This window comes from Sander vitreus, chromosome 8 (assembly GCF_031162955.1).
Source record: "Sander vitreus isolate 19-12246 chromosome 8, sanVit1, whole genome shotgun sequence".
Classification (NCBI taxonomy): domain Eukaryota; kingdom Metazoa; phylum Chordata; class Actinopteri; order Perciformes; family Percidae; genus Sander; species Sander vitreus.
The window spans coordinates 30,858,430-30,878,405 of NC_135862.1; the positions used below are offsets into that span (position 1 = coordinate 30,858,430).

The window sequence follows — 19,976 nt, forward strand, 5'->3', positions numbered from 1 at the left end:
ATGCAGGCATGACACAAGGATTTGCATGAACTTGGCAGATGCTTTTGAATGAGAGGAAACCTATTATAAGCACAAACCAGCAATCCGTCTCATTTTATTTGATCCTGCATTCGCACCATGCATGACCATTTTCGTTGTGTTCTCTTGTTACATTTGCACTAATACACACCTTTTTACTTGATTGATTGGTTGATTGTGCCCTATCCTCAGTGATAGCTTTGTAGAGGCATTTGGGTGTGTGCGTGTGTGCGTGTGTGTGTGCGTGCGTGCTACACTCTTCTCCCTCTTTTTTCATCTCCACATGTTCGATGCATTGCAATTCATCCCTCAGCAATGTCTGCATTTATTTCTTTTGTTGAATTGCCAAATGCTCCAGCCAAAGACATTTCAGGATGATTTCATTTGATCCGCTCACACTATCACTGTAGTCTATCTTGTCTGCCACCTGTCCCAAAGGAGAGAGCTGTGCGTCGGCCGCCTCCCTTCTCTTGCGTGTGCCGCGGTAACAACTCTAAATTCAGCTCCTGGTTTCTGTAAACGCTGACAGTAATTACACGTGACGTGCAATAGCTGACTCACGTGTGCGTTTCTGGATTTGGTCACATTAATTAGAGACACATCAACAATGGGAACAACTAGTGTTGTCCATCTTGCACCGTTGTTATTGTTATTGTCAGAGAGCTGTAATTTAAAGAATTACCGTTATTCCTCTGTGATTTCAGTACATTTGAACCCATTTTAGGAAATGGGGACGAACATCAGTCATTCCTTCATCCTAACATTTGTTTCCCTTCCCAATGTCTGAATTTAAAATCTTTTTGAATTCTAAGCATTTCAATAAACTGTGTATTCATGTTAATACACACATTCTCTTTTATTGTCCCTTGATACAAAAGCCATTTTTTACTATTGCTGAGATTGCTTATATCAACGTGTGTGAAAGCATCAGGGTTGAAGTCGGGGCCCGTATACTGTACATGACAGAAATGTTGAAAGTGACGACTGGAGAATTAAAGTTACGAGTATACAATGCCAAGTTGCCTGCTTGTAGGTGGTTTTGGAGAAATACAGTGTGTTTTTTTTCAGAGCGGGTCAGATATTTGTTTCTGCAGTTTGTCATGAGGTATGTCAAGGAGCTTGAAGTGAGTTTTAGGGTCCTATTTTAACGATCTAAGCGCACGGCGTGAAGCGCATGGCGCAGGTGCGTTTAGGGCGTGTCCAAATCCACTTTTGCTAGTTTGACGGCGGAAAAAAGGGTCCGTGCGCCGGGCGCATGGTTCTAAAGGGTTGTACTTAGTGTCTTCATTAATTCATAGGTGTGTTTTGGGCGTAACATGCAATAAACCAATCAGAGAGTCATCTCCCATTCCTTTTAAAAGCCAGGCGCTCATTGCTATTATGATGGCGGATTTGCACCGTAATGTTTTCATTTGTAATCTTTTGCATGTTGGTGTGCTGCTGCGCTTCCGTGTGTGTGTGTGTGTGTGTGTGTGTGTGTGTGTGTGTGTGTGTGTGTGTGTATGTGTGTGTGTAACAAGCATAGTGTGCGCGCGCTGTGCATAAGCCTAGGCGCATTTTACTAATTCGTTGTTAAAATAACAACGAAACGCTGCGCTATTGACTTTAGACCAGGTTTCTGTTGGTCAATGGCGCGATCACTTCCCGCTGCCTCAAGATAGCAATACGCCAAGAATGCACCTGAACACACCTCCCTGTAAGACCAGCACGCACATGGGCACAATGATGGGCGCAGGTGCATTTGTTATTTTGCGCTGCGCCGGGTGCACGATAGGGCCCTTGATGTTCAAACTGGCTTCAACTGTGGTATTTTATTTTGTATTTATTAGAGGGTCTTGTACATTTTTTCCCTTCACTTTTACAACCCCGACTGACTACATAAATTGGTTGATATATTTTATGAGAAACCAAATTACATAATGTGAGTTAGCTTGTGACCAGCAGCATCTACAAAGAATAGCCAACCAACTGTACTCCGTCTACATTTGTGATTCATTATAATAAGGAACTAGTTATGTAAAACTCACCAATAGTAGCCTTTATTACAGTACCTTGGTTCTTGGCATTGCATGGCTCTGAACAGCTTTCCTGTGGTTTCTTAGCGTACAAATGACCATCAGAAGACTATATTAAAGAGCAGTTGAAGAAATGAATGTCTGTGCTGTGTAAATCCAGTTAGTCGAGCTGTTCTGTAATTCAATGATTTTTTTTTTTTTTTTTTTTTCTGTGTTCGGGCCCTGATGTTGGAGTCGATGTTGATGTAAAAATGCTGTAAATAGTTGTGTGCTCTTATTCTGGCATCCTCTTATTTACATGATCTAACTGGCTTGGCAGAAACACAACTGACTCAGGCACTGGCTGAGTCTCTTAATATTTCCTTCTTGATTCTGATTAGACTAAAAACTCAGGAGATGGCATCTGCTCACAACTGGCTCATAAACAAGCACTGGAAGTTTTTTTTTTTTGTTTTTTTTTTATTCCACACCACTCAGTATTGAAGCTTTTTCTTGTGCAATGTTAAGGCTGCAGTAAACAAAAGTGTTCAGTGTCAGTAGATAGCTCTGCTTCAGCAAAACGGCATGAGAACAAAAGAAAGCTCTATTGACGCAGGCAGAGAAAACGATATTACTCCTAATTCACATCTGGACTGGAAGAGAGCTTTGGTTGAGATGTTTTTGTAGAGTGGACAGAGTCATTGGCATGTTGCTTGATTTTACGTCTACTTGTTTACACGAGAGAGGAAAAAAAATATGGCTTTGGCTGCAGCTTTCTCGTAGCCAGACTCCCTCCTAAATGAGGTGATGTGGTTTCTGAAAGCACACAGGCTGGTTTCTCAGAACGGGATACCAATAGTAATGTTTCAAGACGAATTCCGACAAATCCAACTCATTTTCTCGTTGAGCTCCCAGGTTTAAAGCCCCTGACGCACTAACCCGACGGCAGAAAAGGCAGTCGGACTGATCAGTCGGCTCCCCGAGGTCCAAAAAGTGCCTTGGAACACACCGAAATGACGGCGTCTTGAGCATTTGTTCTGCGGGTGCTCGACACGTAATACAAAACCGGAAATGACTGGCTTCTCCAGCCGATAGTAATGGCGGCTTGTTTGTAATACGATCTCGTATTTTACGAAAATAGTTCACTGAAACGTGTTTCTGAAAACATTTTAAGCGAGAAATAGGCCGTGCAGTTGCTGAATCGGTCTTCATTTCGGATCGACAAAGGTCAGTTTAAAAGATTTTCGTCAGATTTTGAGAGGCGTTCGTCACTCATCCCGCTCGTTATTTCGGGTCAGCTCCTTCGAGGGACGACGGCACGGAACACACCGAACCGACTCGAGTCACTGACCTCGCCAGGCCAGTCCGACGGCCGATTATCAGGGTGGTGTGTCAGGGCCATAAGATGTTTCAGAGCACTAGCCAGTCTTGTCTGAAGAACCTGGAAACACAACATTCCCTGCTCCTGTCTTGGTTCATCCACATGGGATACCGGTGTAATATAATTGCCATGACAGCTATATTCCAACATTTTACTACGACGTGCTTGTGTGCAAGTACATACGAGAAAAAATCAAGAAAACGCAAAACTGTTGAACATTGTGCCTCATCGCCCACCGAGCCTGTTTTTGACTTCTGTCTCTATCTCCTCTGTACAAAGGAATCTCGTGGTACATACAGTTTGAGAATTAATTTAAACTGCATCGTTGTACAGTACGTATGTGTGCGTGTCACTGAGCATTAGCAACAAGCTAACATGGTATTATGGCCGTCTGTTATTTTAGTTTTCCTGTTACCTGCGGAGAATGGCAGGTTGGGTTGAGTTTCCCAAAACCAGGCTGGGTTTTTCAGGGGGGGGGGGTTCCACCAATCTTAATGTGTTCGTACTTTGTTGTGTTAGATGTGGTGTGTGCGTGTTTACAATTACACTAAACACTCTAAACAATGCAAATGGAAAAGCTCATGATAGTTACTGTGGAATACATGATTTTAGTAATGCAATACTGCCAAAAAACAGAAGTGGATTTTCGAGAAGAAAAAAAACATGAAGGAAAACCATTCCTTGTCTTCCTTCACACTTTAAATTGGTCAATACCCAAAAGATATCGGAGCTAAGTTGAGCTTTGCTCCATTGGAAGCATTTCATTTTGGGAGGGGGCATTTTAGCCTTTTAATTGATAGGACAGTTGTAGACAGGAAAGGGGAGAGAGAGGGGAAGGACATGCAGCAAAGGCAGCAGGTCAGAATGGAACCCTGGGCCGCTACGGTAAAGACTTAACCTTGGTACGTGAGGCGCATGCTCTACCATGTGAGCTACCAGGGCACCCCGTGTCAGAGACGATATATAAAAAAATAAAAACAGAAACCGCAGAGGCAGCAGTGAATGAGTCTAGATTCTTCTGAGGGAAAACGTACATACACACTTAATGCTTTTGGGCAAACTGTGCCCAGCACAATATACACTATACAATACATTAATACAAGAAAAAACTATTCTACTCATTAGGCCAGTTTTGGGAAGCCCATCCCAGCCCAGCACCTTGGCCGCTCAGTGCTGTGAGGTGCATTGTTACTGAGAGCGCGAGAGAGGAGCTATAGGATGCTGGGTAGTTAATCTCACCCAAACTCAGGTGGACATATCACATAATTGTTTTTACTAATTTTTTTAAGCTAGATAAACAAGTGAAAACTTAAATCCGTCTGTGTGGCTTTTAAATTTCACCTTTTTCCTCTTTTTTTTTTTTTTTTTTTTTTATTATTTCATTGAATGCAGGAAGGAATGATTGTCATAACCTGATTGTTGTCATTTGTAATGCACAGCTTCGGTTCAGTGTAATGATAATCTCATGCTAGCGCTGTGTATTGTCTGTTCTTGGTATCATATGTTATGTTGCCCATCCTGCTTATTCTCCTCACAATATGTTCTGTGGACTTTAAGTCCATTTCTGGAAGTGGGGGGGTGGGGCAGTTATACTTAATGAAAACTTGTGAAATTCATTGGAATGTGATGTTTTATATTTTGAATACTATAGCTTTGTGTATGAAGAAATAAGTAGATTTATTCGGCATGTCCACTGAAGATAAGGCAATAACAATACCATGTAGTGCAAAGAGAAGAAGGGTAATGGTGGCTGAAAGCTTTGCTCCACTGCTCACACTTTTGAGTGTGTTTGACAGTTGTCGAGATGAGCTACTTCTGTGCAATCTCCATTTGCGATATTTTGGACTTTTTTGAAATCAAATGCTCACTATTCATTGACATCAAAGTTCATTTTCTGTGTGTGCAACCAGGATATGAAAAAAAATAAAAAATAAAAATGTGGATGTAAAACTGATTGGGACATTTTTATTTCTTAACATTAAAACTCCAAATTTTACTTTTGTCTTGAGCCATGAGCTAAACCTGAACATCTGTTATGTATCATAGCTTGGCAGAATTGTGTTATAATTATTAGAGGGTTTTATACTGATAAGGTAAGCAATCTTCGTCTACATGTATTCTCTCGTTTGAGATCCTCAAAGGAGTTCTCTTCTGAAATATTTCGATGGTTTCTAGTTGCTTTTTTTAAATATTAACTTCTGCTGACCTTTGGCTCATTGTGGCATTCACCATTAGGGCAAAAAACTGTAAAATACCTCCTTAAAATATAGTCAAAGCACATCATTACAGGGCTAATTTGTCCACAACTGCACGTGTCAACACATATGTAAATCAGCAATGGGACATGCACAGTTATCACATCAGTTAATCCTGTATGTCGGGAGAACTCCTATATATCAAAGGAAATAAAGAGAAGTGAATGTTGACTAAACCAGAACTCTGTAAAGGCCCTGACACACCAACCCGACAGCCGACCGTCAGAAGGAAAGGCAGTCGGACTGATCATTCTCCCCGAGATGGTCAAAAAACTGCCTCGGGACACACCGAAGCGACGCCGACTTGAGCGTACGTTCTGCGCGTGCGCAAGACGTAATATGTCTCCATAACCACAGGCGCTATTGTCGCCCAAAAGTGAAAACCAGCAGCTTATTGGACGAAAGCCTCACGTGGGTCTGGCTGCTCCCGGATTTTAAAACCGAGCATAATGGTGACTCATTCAGAATACGAGCTCATATTTTACGAAGATAGTTCACCGAAACGTGTGTTTCTGACAACATTTTAAGTGAGAAATAGGCCATGCAGTTGCTGAATCTGTCTTCATTTCATATCGCCGAAGGTCAGTTTAAAAGATTTTCGTCAGATTTTGAAAGCCGTTCGTCACGCTAACATAAGTGCACCGATTCGCTAGTCAAGAGCTAGAACTCCACCAATCAGATTGGTCATTGAGTCCGACTGTCCTCCCTCCGACCCAGCAAGTCAGGTCGGACACAATAAAGGCCGACGGCCCCTCGGACGGACGACGGCACGGAACACACCGAACAAACTCGAGTCACATTATCGGGTTGGTGTGTTAGGGCCTTAAGAGGTTTAGGCAGGAATTAATGAATGAAGCAAGGGAACATTCAGTTCCATGTAGATGCATTCATGATCTACCAAGATTTAATCAAAAAGCACATTCAGTACAGGTTGTGTGGTTCATGCAAAGTATCGATGGTGGTTTTTACCCTCACGTTAACATTTGAAATCAAATTTATCATAATTCAAACAGAGTGCAAAATCTCAATAATTTCATTAAATGAATCTAAATGTAATTGGTTTTTCAAGTATTTAATCCTAAACCATAGTATTTGACAAGTTACATTTTTTACATGATGGTACAAAATGAAATGTCAGGGGATCACCACAGTTCTTACAGTTCATTCTGAGGGGACCATACAGTAAATGTGTGTACTAAATGTGATGGCAATCCACTCAAAGCCACGCACGTCAACCTCATTGTGGTGCTACAAGAACAAGTAATCAAAGTCCTCAGCACACACCCTCTCAGCAACATCAATGTCTGTACCAAATGTCATGGCAATCCATCCAAACGTTGTTGTGATATTTCAGTCTGGATCACAGTGGTGGACAGAGCGATATTGCATAGAGCCACGCAGCTAGCATGGCCAAAGAGGACACCAACTGAAGAATCGCACTGTGATGTGTTTAGATCTCCCTAGGTCTTGAAACATGCTTGCTGTTGAAATGCAGTAACATTTAACATTACGAAAATGGATGAGGGTAACAATATCAAGAGTTTTAACCAAAAACACAGAATTATACATTACAACGATTGTAGTATTCACATGGAAGTAGAAACACATGCCTGACTCCTCAAGTACCAGGCTTTTCAACAAACATTTAGCAGAGGTGTGTGTGTGTGTGTGTGTGTGTGTGTGTGTGTGTGTGTGTGTGTGTGTGTGTCCCAGCTGGTTCCCATTTAGGCTTCATTTGTTCTTCCTTCAGATAATGTGACTGTCCATTTGTGGCTCTATCCAGCATAAGGGAGTGAGGAAAGTCTCTATTCTAAATTCTCTACTGTCTTTCCACTCACACAGTACACACAGCCATCACCAGTCCTGGCTGTCCACACAGTCCGATGTGAGTCAATAGGCCTATGTTAACAATGTTGATGTCTCACACACGCAGACGCTTTCACGCTTGGAAGGGGTTAAACCAGCTAACCCAGTCCCGGTGCTGCACTGGGGCAAGGAGGGGGTGCTAGCCACGTCACAAATCTACATACTAACACCAGTTAAAGTCCCTCAAGAAATTTCGTTTTGTTTTTTTTTGTTTTTTTTAAATACAGAAATATTTAAGTTAATGACCAGCCACATTGTTCCTAGTCTGGATCAACGGAAGTACATTTCCAGGATAACGCCTGACATCCAGATGTCAGGTTTTGTCCCTCTCCTTCTGCTCTCTGTGTGTTGCCGTTCTCAAAATCCCTTCGCTAAGGGAAACAACAATAACCTTCCAGCCAGCAAGCCACACGCTATGAATGGCCAGTTTTGAAGAAAATTTGGATTGTGCAATAAGGCAGGCCTGCTTGGTTCTTTCAGGGAATGATTGTAAAGAGTTACAAAGAAAAACATTTACTCTCTAACTGGGACAATTGGTGGGATTGCTGTGGACGAAATACACATGGCGATACACTGGTAAGAGCAAATTACGTTTAACCATGTACCCAGCTGATTTAATTAGCTCACGTGACTGTATTGTGTGAACAGTTAACTTCATTTAATATTGTATGCGGCGTTTTCTTTGCGGGGTGCAAATGTTCCACCAGAACAAGTTCCTTTCTGAGACTATTTTGACGATTGTGATTGGTTTAAAGAAATGAAAACAACCCAGAGCGTTTTTTTCTCCTATCCTACAACGTATCTGGGGTGTAGCCAGACCTTACTCCACAGCGCTGTGGAGCTCCAGACCCAGACTCCGAGGGGGCCCAAGGAGAAGAGGGGGATTAGAAAGATGAGTCGTAGAGAGAAACTTGTGAGCCACAACATGAGGGAGCACCAGAGCAGTTTATCGGTGCTAGCTGCTCCACAGCCACCGTTAGCTGCACTGTTAGCACGGTCACCGCTCCCTCTTCTTCAGCATTATCCAGCTACAAAGGTTGGACAGCAGGGTCACTACTTCAAGCGTAGATGGTATGAGGATTACAAATGGCTGGAATATTCTATTTCCAAGGAGCGTGCTTTCTGTTTTGCATGCAGCCACTTGGAGAAAAGGCGGCATTTACACATGATGGCTACCACAACTGCAACTGTAAGTACCAAGTTCGTTCAAGACGCCCAGTGCTAGTGGGGAGCATAAATATGCAGTGACAGCGTAGAACGAGTGGACTATTCAGAAAGAGTCAGACTCAACAATATGCAATGCTCTGAGTGATGGACATTTGAAAGTAGCCTGAGAGAACAGAAAGTGTATTGTGGAGTCATTGCGTCACACTGCATAGCAGGAACTTTCACAGAGGAGGAGACATAGAAAACAATATGGCTGTCAACCAGGAAATCTTCCTTGAACTTTTACAGTTCCTAGGCAAATTCGGAAAAAGAAAACAGTTGACCAGAAAATCTACACGCATCATGATAGACTATAACATTAGACATTAAGGCACATATGATTAGGGAGCAGATAAGTGGCGAAATATAAGATGATGAACTCTTTGCATTGATGGTAGAAGAATCGGCGGATGTCAGGCATTCTCCCCCCCCTTCTGCTATCTCTGTCGCACCGTCGCTGCATTTCTGACCGTGGGATAGCCATTTCATCCAAAACATTATAACCAAATCACAGTTGTCTGATTACACATATGGAATAATTGCACTTCTTTATGTTGTCGCATTTTGAATGTGTTGCTATTAATTGTGGCTGCGTGGGCGCTGTCAGGTGCTTCACCTTTGTACGTGAAAGACATTTTTCTGTCGTTGCCTTGTGGTCACTCGTATTAGGCTTATAGCTATTTTGTTGAATATTCTTTAATTCAATTAAAAACTACATTTATATTGAATGTGATGTGTGCCATATCTGCTTTTATAAGAAAATCTGCTTTTATATAAAAAAAAATGAGAACTTCCTTAGAAAGTAACTCTGGAGTAAACACGTCGTTTATCATGTTGTCCTTGTAGATCTTACTGTTTCTTTGTGTAAACAAATAAAACACAATACATTCTGAAGATTACACATTCAAAAGTCTTCTTATAATCTTCTTTGGAAATCAAAGTCTTGCTGCACTGTATGAACACACAGACAGGCTTGGATGGCTACACCCTAAATTCTCTCTGGGCTTCCTTATCGAAAAATCTGAAGCACATTAGGCCTTTGCCAATTCATTTCCCCCAGAGATGATCTGCCAGCTTGGAAAAAAGTCTCATATGACTCAGCTGTGCTTTTGAACACATCGCAAGTCCTTCAAGTTGGCCACAGATCCTGCTTTATAACCATTGTATCCTTGCTATGGCTCTTGCAGATCCCACTGGGCCCTGTGGGGAGTCACTAATGCGTGACAAATACCTGCTTCTCACCGTAATCCGTCTCTTCTCCCATCTTATCCTTCCACTTAAAGGGCCAGGATGTCGGGCTGGTCCTGTTGTGGCAGCTCAGTTTGGGGTCGTGCAAGAGGTTCCACATAAGCCAGATCTGAGGAACACTGAGCCTGTGAACCACCATGAGTTCCCTGTAAAAACAGGGGTCAAACGTCTGAAGGTGGGGTGCTGCCGACGGTCGGGGAATCCCGAAGGTCCGAAAGCCCTGGTGGCGTGCTGGTTTGACGCCGATCAGCTGGAGGCACATTCCCAGGAAGACATCATCAATGGGGAACAACTCCACCTGGAAGTGACAACAAAACCATCTTAGATCAAAGAACTCTGAAAACAGACGTACTAAAATATTAAAACTGTCCAGCGTTGAAGTACCTGTTGACAGGCAGAGCTAAGTCTGCGAGCCGTATGTCCCGACATGACAAACCCTCCTCCCCCAGCGTAATTCGGGTACAAACCCCCACCATAAAGAAACTCTGGCACATAGTATTTGGAACTGCGCCGGCGAATGGGTTTAGCATGGATAATAATATCACCAACAAACAGATCCGTGTCTGGCTTTTGGCCTTGCAGCATCTCTAGTATATTCTCCACATTAACATACACATCGGCATCACCCTTGAAGATGAATCTGTATGTGAAGAGATAATAGGAGAAGCGTCAGATATGAGTCAAATAAGGTTAAGAATCAGATCAACGCCCTGATTTAGGCTTATAAACACTGACTTGACACGAGGACAGCTGCTGTTAACCCATTTCAGAAAATGTGTTTCCTTCAGCGTCAGGTTGAAGAAGGTGTCTTCAAAGTCCCAGAGCAGGATATCCCTAAAGGTTTGACTCTCGTAGGTCAAGAGACGATCCCACAGAGGCAGAGCAGTCCGATTCCTGGGAACCCCCAGCAGGAAAACGGTACGGATGGAGACACCATTTTTAATGAGTCCCTCTTTACCCCAGGTCCGACGTACCACCTAAAAATAATAAGTGCAGAGATATTGATATTGTTTTGTTGACCAAGATATTGACTGAGTGAATATGTTAGGTCAAAAAGCCCATATTATACTCCTTTATTAATTGAGGAATTTCAAACAGGAAAGTGGGCGAGCCGTTTCAGGCAATTGAGAAAAAGTGCTGTCTGTGGGAGAGAATGCTCCATTTGGAGTGAAACGGGTTCTTTTGTACTTTATACATCTATTACATACACCAAAAACTATACAACACACTAAAAGATGGGACAAATCAAAAAAAAAGCATAATAGGGGCTCTTTAAATTTGTATTAATTGATTTTTTTTCTCACTGGGGTGCAGCACATTAGCATACAATCACTTATTTACATCAGGCGGTCACCACGGGTTATGAAGCCAAAAATCTGCAGTTCATCAAGTGGCAACTTGAGGCTGGCTCCAAAAGGGAATCGATCCCTATGGACACCTGTAAATAGCCTATGCCTAAACATCTATACCTACCTATAAAATGCCTAACTTTACAGAAGAATTTCAACTTCATGACAACTGTAATTAGGGGATTGTTTTTATATCTCAGCAGTTTAAATTATATTAAGGCTTAATTAAGGGCATGCCGCTTTAAATGACAGGTGACTGCCGTCAAAGGAGGCGAGCATAGACTGCAGGTTTCATTCGGGCTGCCTCAGCTCCATCCACGCTCCACCTCTTTGCAAAATGTTTGGATTAGGCGACGTCAGGCACTGCCAAGATGGTGACGGCCGGAGCTACCGGGAGCCGCCCACTTTGAGCTTCATTTTGGCTCTACAGAAACTGAGTACCGTCACGGAGACTACGTCCATATTTTATACAGTCTATGATTTACATTGAGCAGACACAGAGCAACGTTAACATTCATTTGGTGATGTGTTTATGTCCACCTGAAATGTAATACTCACTCTCCTTTTGCTCTAGTTTTGGTCTCCACCATACGGAAGCATATTGCATATACAAAAGAAAGAAAAAAGTAAGACACCTTATCTAATAATTATGAGTTCCTATCTCATAACTTTGAGAAAAGATCTCATAATTACGAGAAAAATGTAAGGTATCAATCCTCGCTAACCTAGGCTACAGGATGAAGACAGTGGGCAAATCTGATCGCATTTAATCTGCTTTTATTATGTAAAATATTAATGTTACTTCATGTGGATGACATTAATATTAGTAGGCCTATATCAACATATATGCAGGCAGAGAAAAGGGGAATATCTGGCTCTTAAGCTGCTAAATGCTCCACTGTGTTCACAAGCTAGTTGCTAACTTTGTTCGTCTGCTGTTCAGCGAGGTAGTGTTCAGAGGGTTCATCAGAACTTTTCACCCAAAAACAGCTGTTGGCTGCTGCTAGGAAATACACTGTGAGGGCAGTGAGAGTACGCATCATTTTTTTGGCAAAGGCCTTCATACATATTTTACCTGACGTTTATCAAAATCTGCAGGGATAGATTTCACCGCAATCAGCATGTAAGGAGCAGTAGTAGACCCTTCACTTCCTCTTTCTTGTTCTTCCTCTGCTCCTCCGAGGTGACATTTCTCTGGCTGGTCTATGAGCAGCTTAAAGTTCCTGTTGTCCTTTTCTCTCAGATAGCCCTCAAAGTCAAATGGTGGCATCGTGGGCAGGGGCTTGCCAGCCGTCTTAGTCGGCACAGCATTTTTCCGCCGCGTCTTGGATTTCCCCTTAGATTTGACCTGAGGTTTGGACTTGGGCTGAGGAGGTTTGGACTTGGATTGGGGCTTGCAGGGAGGCAGCTGTGGCTCTGAAGGGCGGGATGGGATCTGCTAATTAGGAGAAATGATGCGAGACAGAAGACAGAGGACATTTATTATAGCAGGTAAATGTCATCTTAATGGACATACAATAAAGTTTTATGTGCAAAAGAAATATGAAAGCGAAAATTACGTTTCAAAAATAGCATCATAATTCCTGTTTATACTACTTCATGTTTATCTCTTCCAAGTTCATTATAAAAATGTGTTGGAGGTGGCCGGTTAGCTCAGTTGGTAGAACGGGCGCACATATGCAGAGGTTTAATCCTCAACGCAGAAGGTCCAGGGTTCAAGTCCGACCTGTGACAGTTTTCCTGCATCTCTTCCCCCCCTTTCATATCTCAGCTTTCCTATCCAATAAAGGCAGAAATGCCCCCACAAAAAATAAAATGTGTTGGAGCCTCTCCAGATCAGTACAGATGGACATTCACTTAAACATAAATACAAACATATTGTGTGTACATACATTGATGCACTCTACATAATATTATGAATATTCACAGTATTGGCTATCATGTACAGTCTGGTCGTGGATTTCAGCTCAGCAGTAGACACTATGTGAAAATGTCTCCACACACTCAATGCTGTCTCTCTGTGAACACAAAGAGCATCATGTCCTTATGTGGGATGTGACGTTCCCTAAATAAGGACCAGACTACTCGCTTACTTAGTCTGCTGTATGGTGCTGGGCAGGTAGTGTACAGTGGGTTTATTAGCGCTTTTTCCACTGAAAACAACTGCCTGTTGTGGCTGGAAACGACACTGATGAGAGCGGTAAGACTGAAAGTTGCAGACCGTGAAACCTAAACTATGAGCTGAAAGATGCTAAAACCCACTGTAGAGCTAAAGGGAACTGCATAGTTGGTGATAATAATCTGTGGGTTTCGTCACTACAAGCGACACCGTTCACATTACACAAAGTCTTTTCCATTGTTAGTTTAAAATATTAATAGTGCAGCTTTATTTTTTAATCTTTAGGTATAAAGATTAAAAAAATAAAGCTGTACATTAAAGGGTAATTTTGGTTTTTTTCAATCTGGATGCTATTTTCCCATGTTTTTGTGTCTAAGTGGCTCATGGGAACTATATTTGTTGAAACTAGTCCAGTACTGAGCAAGATCACTGCACTGATACAGGCTGCAATGTAGGCCTAACCACTCGGAGCATCTGTGCGCCGTCAATTTCCGTTAATTATATTTTTCCACTAAAAGTGCTGTTTTTTGTCACTGACATATATATATATATTTTTTTTTTTAACTGAGCAGCTTTGTATGAGATCATTTTAAATAACAGAAAATGTTCTGTATTTGAATTGTAGCTATTCACACAATTTCCGTGTTTTAATTACGGGGCAAAGTCCGGGTAATGAGCTTTTCTGTTATTTAACGGATTTATGTTTTTTAGAGTGTACTTTGATTATGATACCTGCGGACAAACGCACACATTCATAACTTGAATCAGATCAGGTCATACCCCTGGAGACTCCTGGCCTACTTTGGCCCCGTTGGCACCCAGCAAGTTCCTGCTGGAGCTGGTAGAGCCATGGACTTCCAGCTTCCAGACAGGCCTGTCCCACCCAGAGGAGAGCACCACCTGGAAACATGAGTGGGATTTGATTGGACATGGGAAGTGGACAGGTGATTTTCAAGACTGAAGTACTTTTTTCTGAGAAGGAGATATTTGTACTGTCTAAGAATTTAGCAAAAAGTTTCGATCGACCCCTTCCTGTGCTGTGATTGGTTCCATCCTTACCTGGCGGGCATAGAGCAGCAGACAGAATAGCACCAGGAGCAGCATGGTGCACATCACATCTCCCTTCACATGGAGGATCCTCCTCATTGTCACCATCTTCCTCAGCATCTTCTGAAGACTTCAGTTAAGGACTGAGCAGGAATGCAGTGGAGACCAGGTTTGGGTTGGCATGCTTCATGCAGGGTTTGATGAAGAGATGAGGTGATCTTTCTTCCTCCTCTCTGCTGCATTGCTAAATATCACCTACAGTTTGTAAAAACTCATACCACTGGGTGTACGTCCATCGTGTCTGTGTCCATCCTCCCCTTTTCCTCAGGCACCAATGGGTGGGGGCATCCTGGACAATTTTTTTATTATTATTTTTGAAATATGCTTCCGTGGCAAAAAGAAAAGCAAATATGATGCACTATAATGACCAATAGACACAGCCAATCTTCTAGTATTTCCTCAAACAATATACTATATATATAAAGTATATGTAGGCATAGCCTACACTCACCTGAAGGATTATTAGGAACACCATACTAATAGCGTGATTGACCCTATCCTACCAATATGGGCCAACATTTGTTTAAGGCAGTTCTGAAGGCGAAAGGGATCCCCCACACCATTACACCACCACCACCAGCCTGCCCAGTGGTAACATGACGGATCCATGTTCTCATTCTGTTCACGCCAAATTCTGTCTCAACAGAAATCGAGACTCATCAGACCAGGCAACATTTTTCCAGTCTTTCAACTGTCCAATTTTGGTGAGCTCGTGCAAACTGTAGCCTCATTTTTCTATTTTTTAGTGGAGATGAGTGGTACCCGGTGGGGTCTTCTGCTGGTGTAGCCCATCCGCCTCAAGGTTGTTCGTGTTGTGGCTTCACAAATGCTTTGCTGCATACCTCGGTTGTAACGAGTGGTTATTTGAGTCAAAGTTGATCTTTTATCGGCTTGAATCACTCGGCCCATTCTCCTCCGACCTCTAGCATCAACAAGGCATTTTCGCCCCCCAGGACTGCAGCATACTGGATGTTTTTCTTTTTTCAGGCCATTCTTTGTAAACCCTAGAAATGGTTGTGCGTGAAAATCCCAACCGAGCAGATTGTGAAATACTCAGACCAGCCCTTCTGGCACCAACAACCATGCCACGCTCAAAGTGGCTTAGATCGCCTTTCTTTCCCATTCTGACATTCAGTTTGGAGTTCAGGAGATTGTCTAGACCTGGACCACACCACTAAATGCATTGAAGCAGCTGCCATGTGATTGGTTGATTAGATCATTTCATTAACGTGAAATTGAACAGGTGTTCCTAATAATCCTTTAGGTGAGTGTACATATAATATAATGAATTTAAAGTAATCCACGACGTTATTGCTTGATGATAGGCATAGCCTATATATAATATAATGAATTCAAAGTCATCCACGACGTTATTGCTTGATGATAGGCATAGCCTATATATAATATAATGAATTTAAGGTCATCCACGATGTTATTGCTTGATGATAAAATAGCAATCACTAATAGACTGAGAAAACTCCATCGATCCATGCCTCCGTTCAGAAGTGGGAGTGTCAGCCTTATGTAAGTGAGCATGAGGGTACCAACTACTTCAAAGAACACTGTGTCCCAACATAGGCTACATATCATTTGCACACGCCACTAAATAACGCTCTGATATAGGCTTCATGCGACTGTCTAATCACAGCTATCTCTGTCAATGAGCACCAAATGCTCACAAGAGTAGACAACAGCGTCGCAAACTTCTCGCGCACTTCAGAGGCAGAAAGTAGCCTATATCCATTCTCGCTAAATAGGCTATTCCGCATGTTGTAAAGTACCAACAAGTCTGCCTGGTTTTAAGCACAATAGAATGTTCCCTGTTTAATGCAAGTCATTCAAACTTACCAGACCAGACGGAGGAGGAGGTCAAACTGAAAACATCTGTGCTGATGCCTGAAACTGCAAGACACACAGAGGCTGGTTTGCAAAGTTTCAGGCAAGGATCCAATGAGAGAAGAGGAGAGAGCAGATGCTGTGTGTGTGTGTGTGTGTGTGTGTGTGTGTGTGTGTGTGTGTGTGTGTGTGTGTGTGTGTGTGTGTGTGTGTGCGTGCGTGCGTGCGCGCGCGCGCTTGTTTGCGTGTGTTAGCTTGTTGCTGGCTGCTCTCACGATTGCCTTCAAGTGCTGTAGGATAATTCCGAATATGCACTATCAACGAAAAATCTGCAAGTGTAGAAAGTTATGAATTTATTTCTGATGACAATAATCATGCCAAACAATCTCCCGTGTAGAGTCAGCTACTCAGGAAATATCTAACACTGCTTGTTGTCAGTTTTTAGGTTTAAAGTAAAAAAAAGAAAAAAAAAGGTCATAAGTGACAATAATTGTTACAAACAACCAACACTAATTATGACTAGTCTCTACAGGGGAGTAGTTATACCCATATAACCTGAATATGGCATAGAATAGCAGACATTTCATTATTCATAAAGACCATCATTTTGATATAAACTCTAAAAAATGGTGTGTAGTATTCAACAAGTACGTAGTTTGCTAATAAATAGGGATGTGACCATTGACTGTCAATATTAACAGTCTATGGACGTAACGATACACTGAACTTACGATTCGGTACGATTCAAGATTTTGAGTTTAACATGCATATTTTCTCACGATTTATTTTCAACAGAATGAGCTGCACAGAAAAGACTGAAAATATTCCTTTATTTTTATAAACTGTGCAAAACAACATATTCGCTTAACTCAAATGTAACTGATATTGTACTTTATCTTAAATTTAAAAAAAAATAATAAAAAAATAACTAAACCCACATCAAAATAACTAAATAAATAGAAGAAAAACCTCTTCAAATAAATAAACTAAGAAGACGCAGTGACGTCTGAAGTCAAACAAGTGAAATCTAAAGTAGATTACGCCCTAGGCCGTTTACAAATTGCATCTTGATTCATTTTCTTTATCTCAATATGTTGTAATCTTTACACATTTATATTGATTTTTAACCGACTCATATGAGAAGCCGCCTAGGCCAGAATTAAATACTTCACTTGCACGTATACATATCTACTGGTACTAACCACTTGCACATACATGCATACTTCAGTTGTGCATACATACATATATCCTTCACTTGCACATATAAATATATTTGACTTGCGCATACATGGATACTTCACTTCCACACGCATGCATAATATGTGTGAGTATGTATGTGTGTGTGTGTGTGTGTGTGTGTGTGTGTGTGTGTGTGTGTGTGTGTGGTTGAGTATGTATATATGTGCAAAGGGTTGGTGGTTGGGGTGGATGGCACAGGACTTTCACTAAGGAAGATGGTTTTCTATGACTATGTCAATTTGCTGACATAGTGACCTATTTATTGTTTACTTACTTAACTTTCGTAACAAATATACCTGTACTTATTCCCAACTTTGTGACGTTAACTTGAAGTTTGTACAACAAGGTGCCAAAACATAACTTAAGAAGTTGAGACGGGTGGAGGCAAAATGCATTATGGCAGTCAATAATGCAGCTCAGGTAAAGCTGTCTCAGGATCTATGAGCAAACAAAGAAACAACTTTACCTAAGCTGCATTATTGACTGCCATAATAGACTACCTTCTGAGTGAAAGTCCTATGTTTATGCATAAGTAATAAACACAGTTAAGTAAAGTAATCAATAAATAAGTCACTAGGTCAACATATTTACCAGAGGTCTTGGACCCCAACCTCCTGAGTGACAGTCCTGTGTTCAAGCACACCACCATCCTCCCCTACCACCAACCCCCATGCACATACATACTTACTTAAGCACACATTCAAACATACACGTTATGTATGAATGCGCAAGTGAAGTATATACAGTCATGTGAAAAATGTAGGACACCCATGCTAAAGTTGACTAAAAAGAGGAATAAAAAAATCACATCCCCTTCACCATACCTAGAGACTGGCATGGTTTTATTTCAGCCTAATAGCTGGTTTGCATTGAGAGATGATTTTATGGAAAGTACCCCATGCCAGTCTCTAGGTATGGTGAAGGGTAGGTGATGATGTGGGGCTATTTTAGTTCCAAAGGCCTAGGGAACTTTATCAGGATGCATAGTATCCTGGATCCATGAAATAACTGGCCTTTAAAAATAAAGATCTGCCTGCCTCTATGGGAATTTAACATAGGGGTGTACTTACTTATGCCCCCTGTATTTTAAGGAAGAATATTTATTTATTTACGATACATTATTCATTCACAAAGAAAATTGGTGTCCTTAAAGATTGGATTTTTCCTAATTTTTTTTTAATTAAGGCATTAAGATCAATTTGCAAAAGATGATTTTTTTATTCCTCTTTTTAGTCAACTTTAGCATGGGTGTCCTCATTTTTTCACATGACTGTATGTATGTGCAATTGAAGTATATATGTATGTGCAAGTGTTTAATACCAGTATATATGTATGTGCAAGTGAAGTATAGATGTATGTGCAACTAAAGTATTCAATTCTGGCCTAGGCGGTTTCTCATAGACTCACGATGCATCGTTACATCCCTAAAACATCAGTCTGTCAGTCCAAAGGTAGGTTTCTACACTACACCTCGACTACTACTGCTGTAATATATTTTATATTGTGTTATTCTAGAGCCTACTGCACCTTATCTCATTTCCCTCACTATTTCATAATGTGCCATCTTATATTATGTGTATTATGTTAAATTGACTCTTGCCCTGTATTCTATATGCTATTAGTCTGCTGTAGACTGTTTATTAATTAACTGCTATTAATCACACCACTGTCACTTTATCATGTAATTTGTCTCCAAATACTCTTGTATAGTTTCTATTTTATTCTACTCAGTTTCAGTTTATTTTAATCAATGCACCTTTCATTATTCATTTATGTTACTGTTGTATACTTGTATTTGTTTCTGTTGTTTCTCTTGTACTGCTGCAACAAATGTCCCCGCTGGGGAATCAATTACTATCGTTTCTTGAGCCAGTTGCCAGACGAACGAGCTAACCAGGAGCACTTGAACGCAGCATTAGACTGACCACGTGACTCAAACTAGAGCGGAGCCAGATGCCAACACAGCAAACGAGGATGGTAAAGGAAGAAAGAGACGAGAGGAATAAATAAAAGGGCAGACTGGCGTGAACGTTTTGAAAATGAGTCATATGTCTTTTTCTAGTTTGTTACTACAAGGTAGTCAGAGAACAAGGCCAGCTACAGAATGCTAGCCTACTCCATTTGGGAAGTCGATAGCTAACGTTACTTCGCTTTATTGTGCTGTAAATTAAACAGAGAGGAGCATATATGCTACTCTGAGAGTAATACACTGAGCGTAATAAAACATTTTCAGTATTCAACCTCAGTCAAATGAGTTTCCATATTTGAATGTCTTACTAGCTTAAGTAGCACAGCCACGCAGGAGAGTACACATATGTAGAGCAGCAGTAATAGTAATTTATGACAATGGACTCACTG

General features: G+C 41.4%; 1 protein-coding gene and 1 long non-coding RNA gene across 3 annotated transcripts; one reads left to right on the top strand and one right to left on the bottom strand.

Annotated features, from left to right (window-relative positions):
• The first annotated feature begins 905 nt into the window (after nucleotides 1-905).
• LOC144522596 (uncharacterized) lies at nucleotides 906-5,343 on the top strand. The gene is made up of 2 exons (XR_013502412.1): nucleotides 906-1,201; nucleotides 1,238-5,343. It is a non-coding gene; the product is annotated as an uncharacterized LOC144522596 (long non-coding RNA).
• A 2,378-nt stretch (nucleotides 5,344-7,721) lies between these two features.
• Nucleotides 7,722-16,599, bottom strand: b3gnt9 (UDP-GlcNAc:betaGal beta-1,3-N-acetylglucosaminyltransferase 9). Of its 2 annotated transcripts, none has more exons than XM_078257805.1 (7): nucleotides 16,392-16,599; nucleotides 14,496-14,832; nucleotides 14,217-14,336; nucleotides 12,393-12,752; nucleotides 10,704-10,945; nucleotides 10,353-10,608; nucleotides 7,722-10,266 (listed from the first exon to the last, which is right to left on the bottom strand). In XM_078257805.1, exons 2-7 carry the CDS (start codon nucleotides 14,601-14,603, stop codon nucleotides 9,934-9,936), a joined length of 1,419 nt encoding a protein of 472 aa, XP_078113931.1. In that variant the 5' UTR covers nucleotides 14,604-14,832; nucleotides 16,392-16,599; the 3' UTR covers nucleotides 7,722-9,933. The 2 variants fall into 2 exon arrangements, with proteins under 2 accessions (XP_078113931.1, XP_078113930.1); XM_078257804.1 differs by having other exon boundaries at nucleotides 12,393-12,755.
• Nucleotides 16,600-19,976: the final 3,377 nt, after the last annotated feature.

Bases quoted from the DNA above. Each gene is read 5' to 3' on its own strand.
- b3gnt9 (XM_078257804.1), bottom strand. From the start codon at position 14,603: ATGCTGAGGAAGATGGTGACAATGAGGAGGATCCTCCATGTGAAGGGA. The intron at 12,756-14,216 runs GTATGACCTGAT...TCTCCTAATTAG, and splicing joins TAGGCCAGGAGTCTCCAGGG to CAGATCCCATCCCGCCCTTC. The intron at 10,267-10,352 runs GTACTTCAACGC...TGTCACTTCCAG, and splicing joins TTAGCTCTGCCTGTCAACAG to GTGGAGTTGTTCCCCATTGA.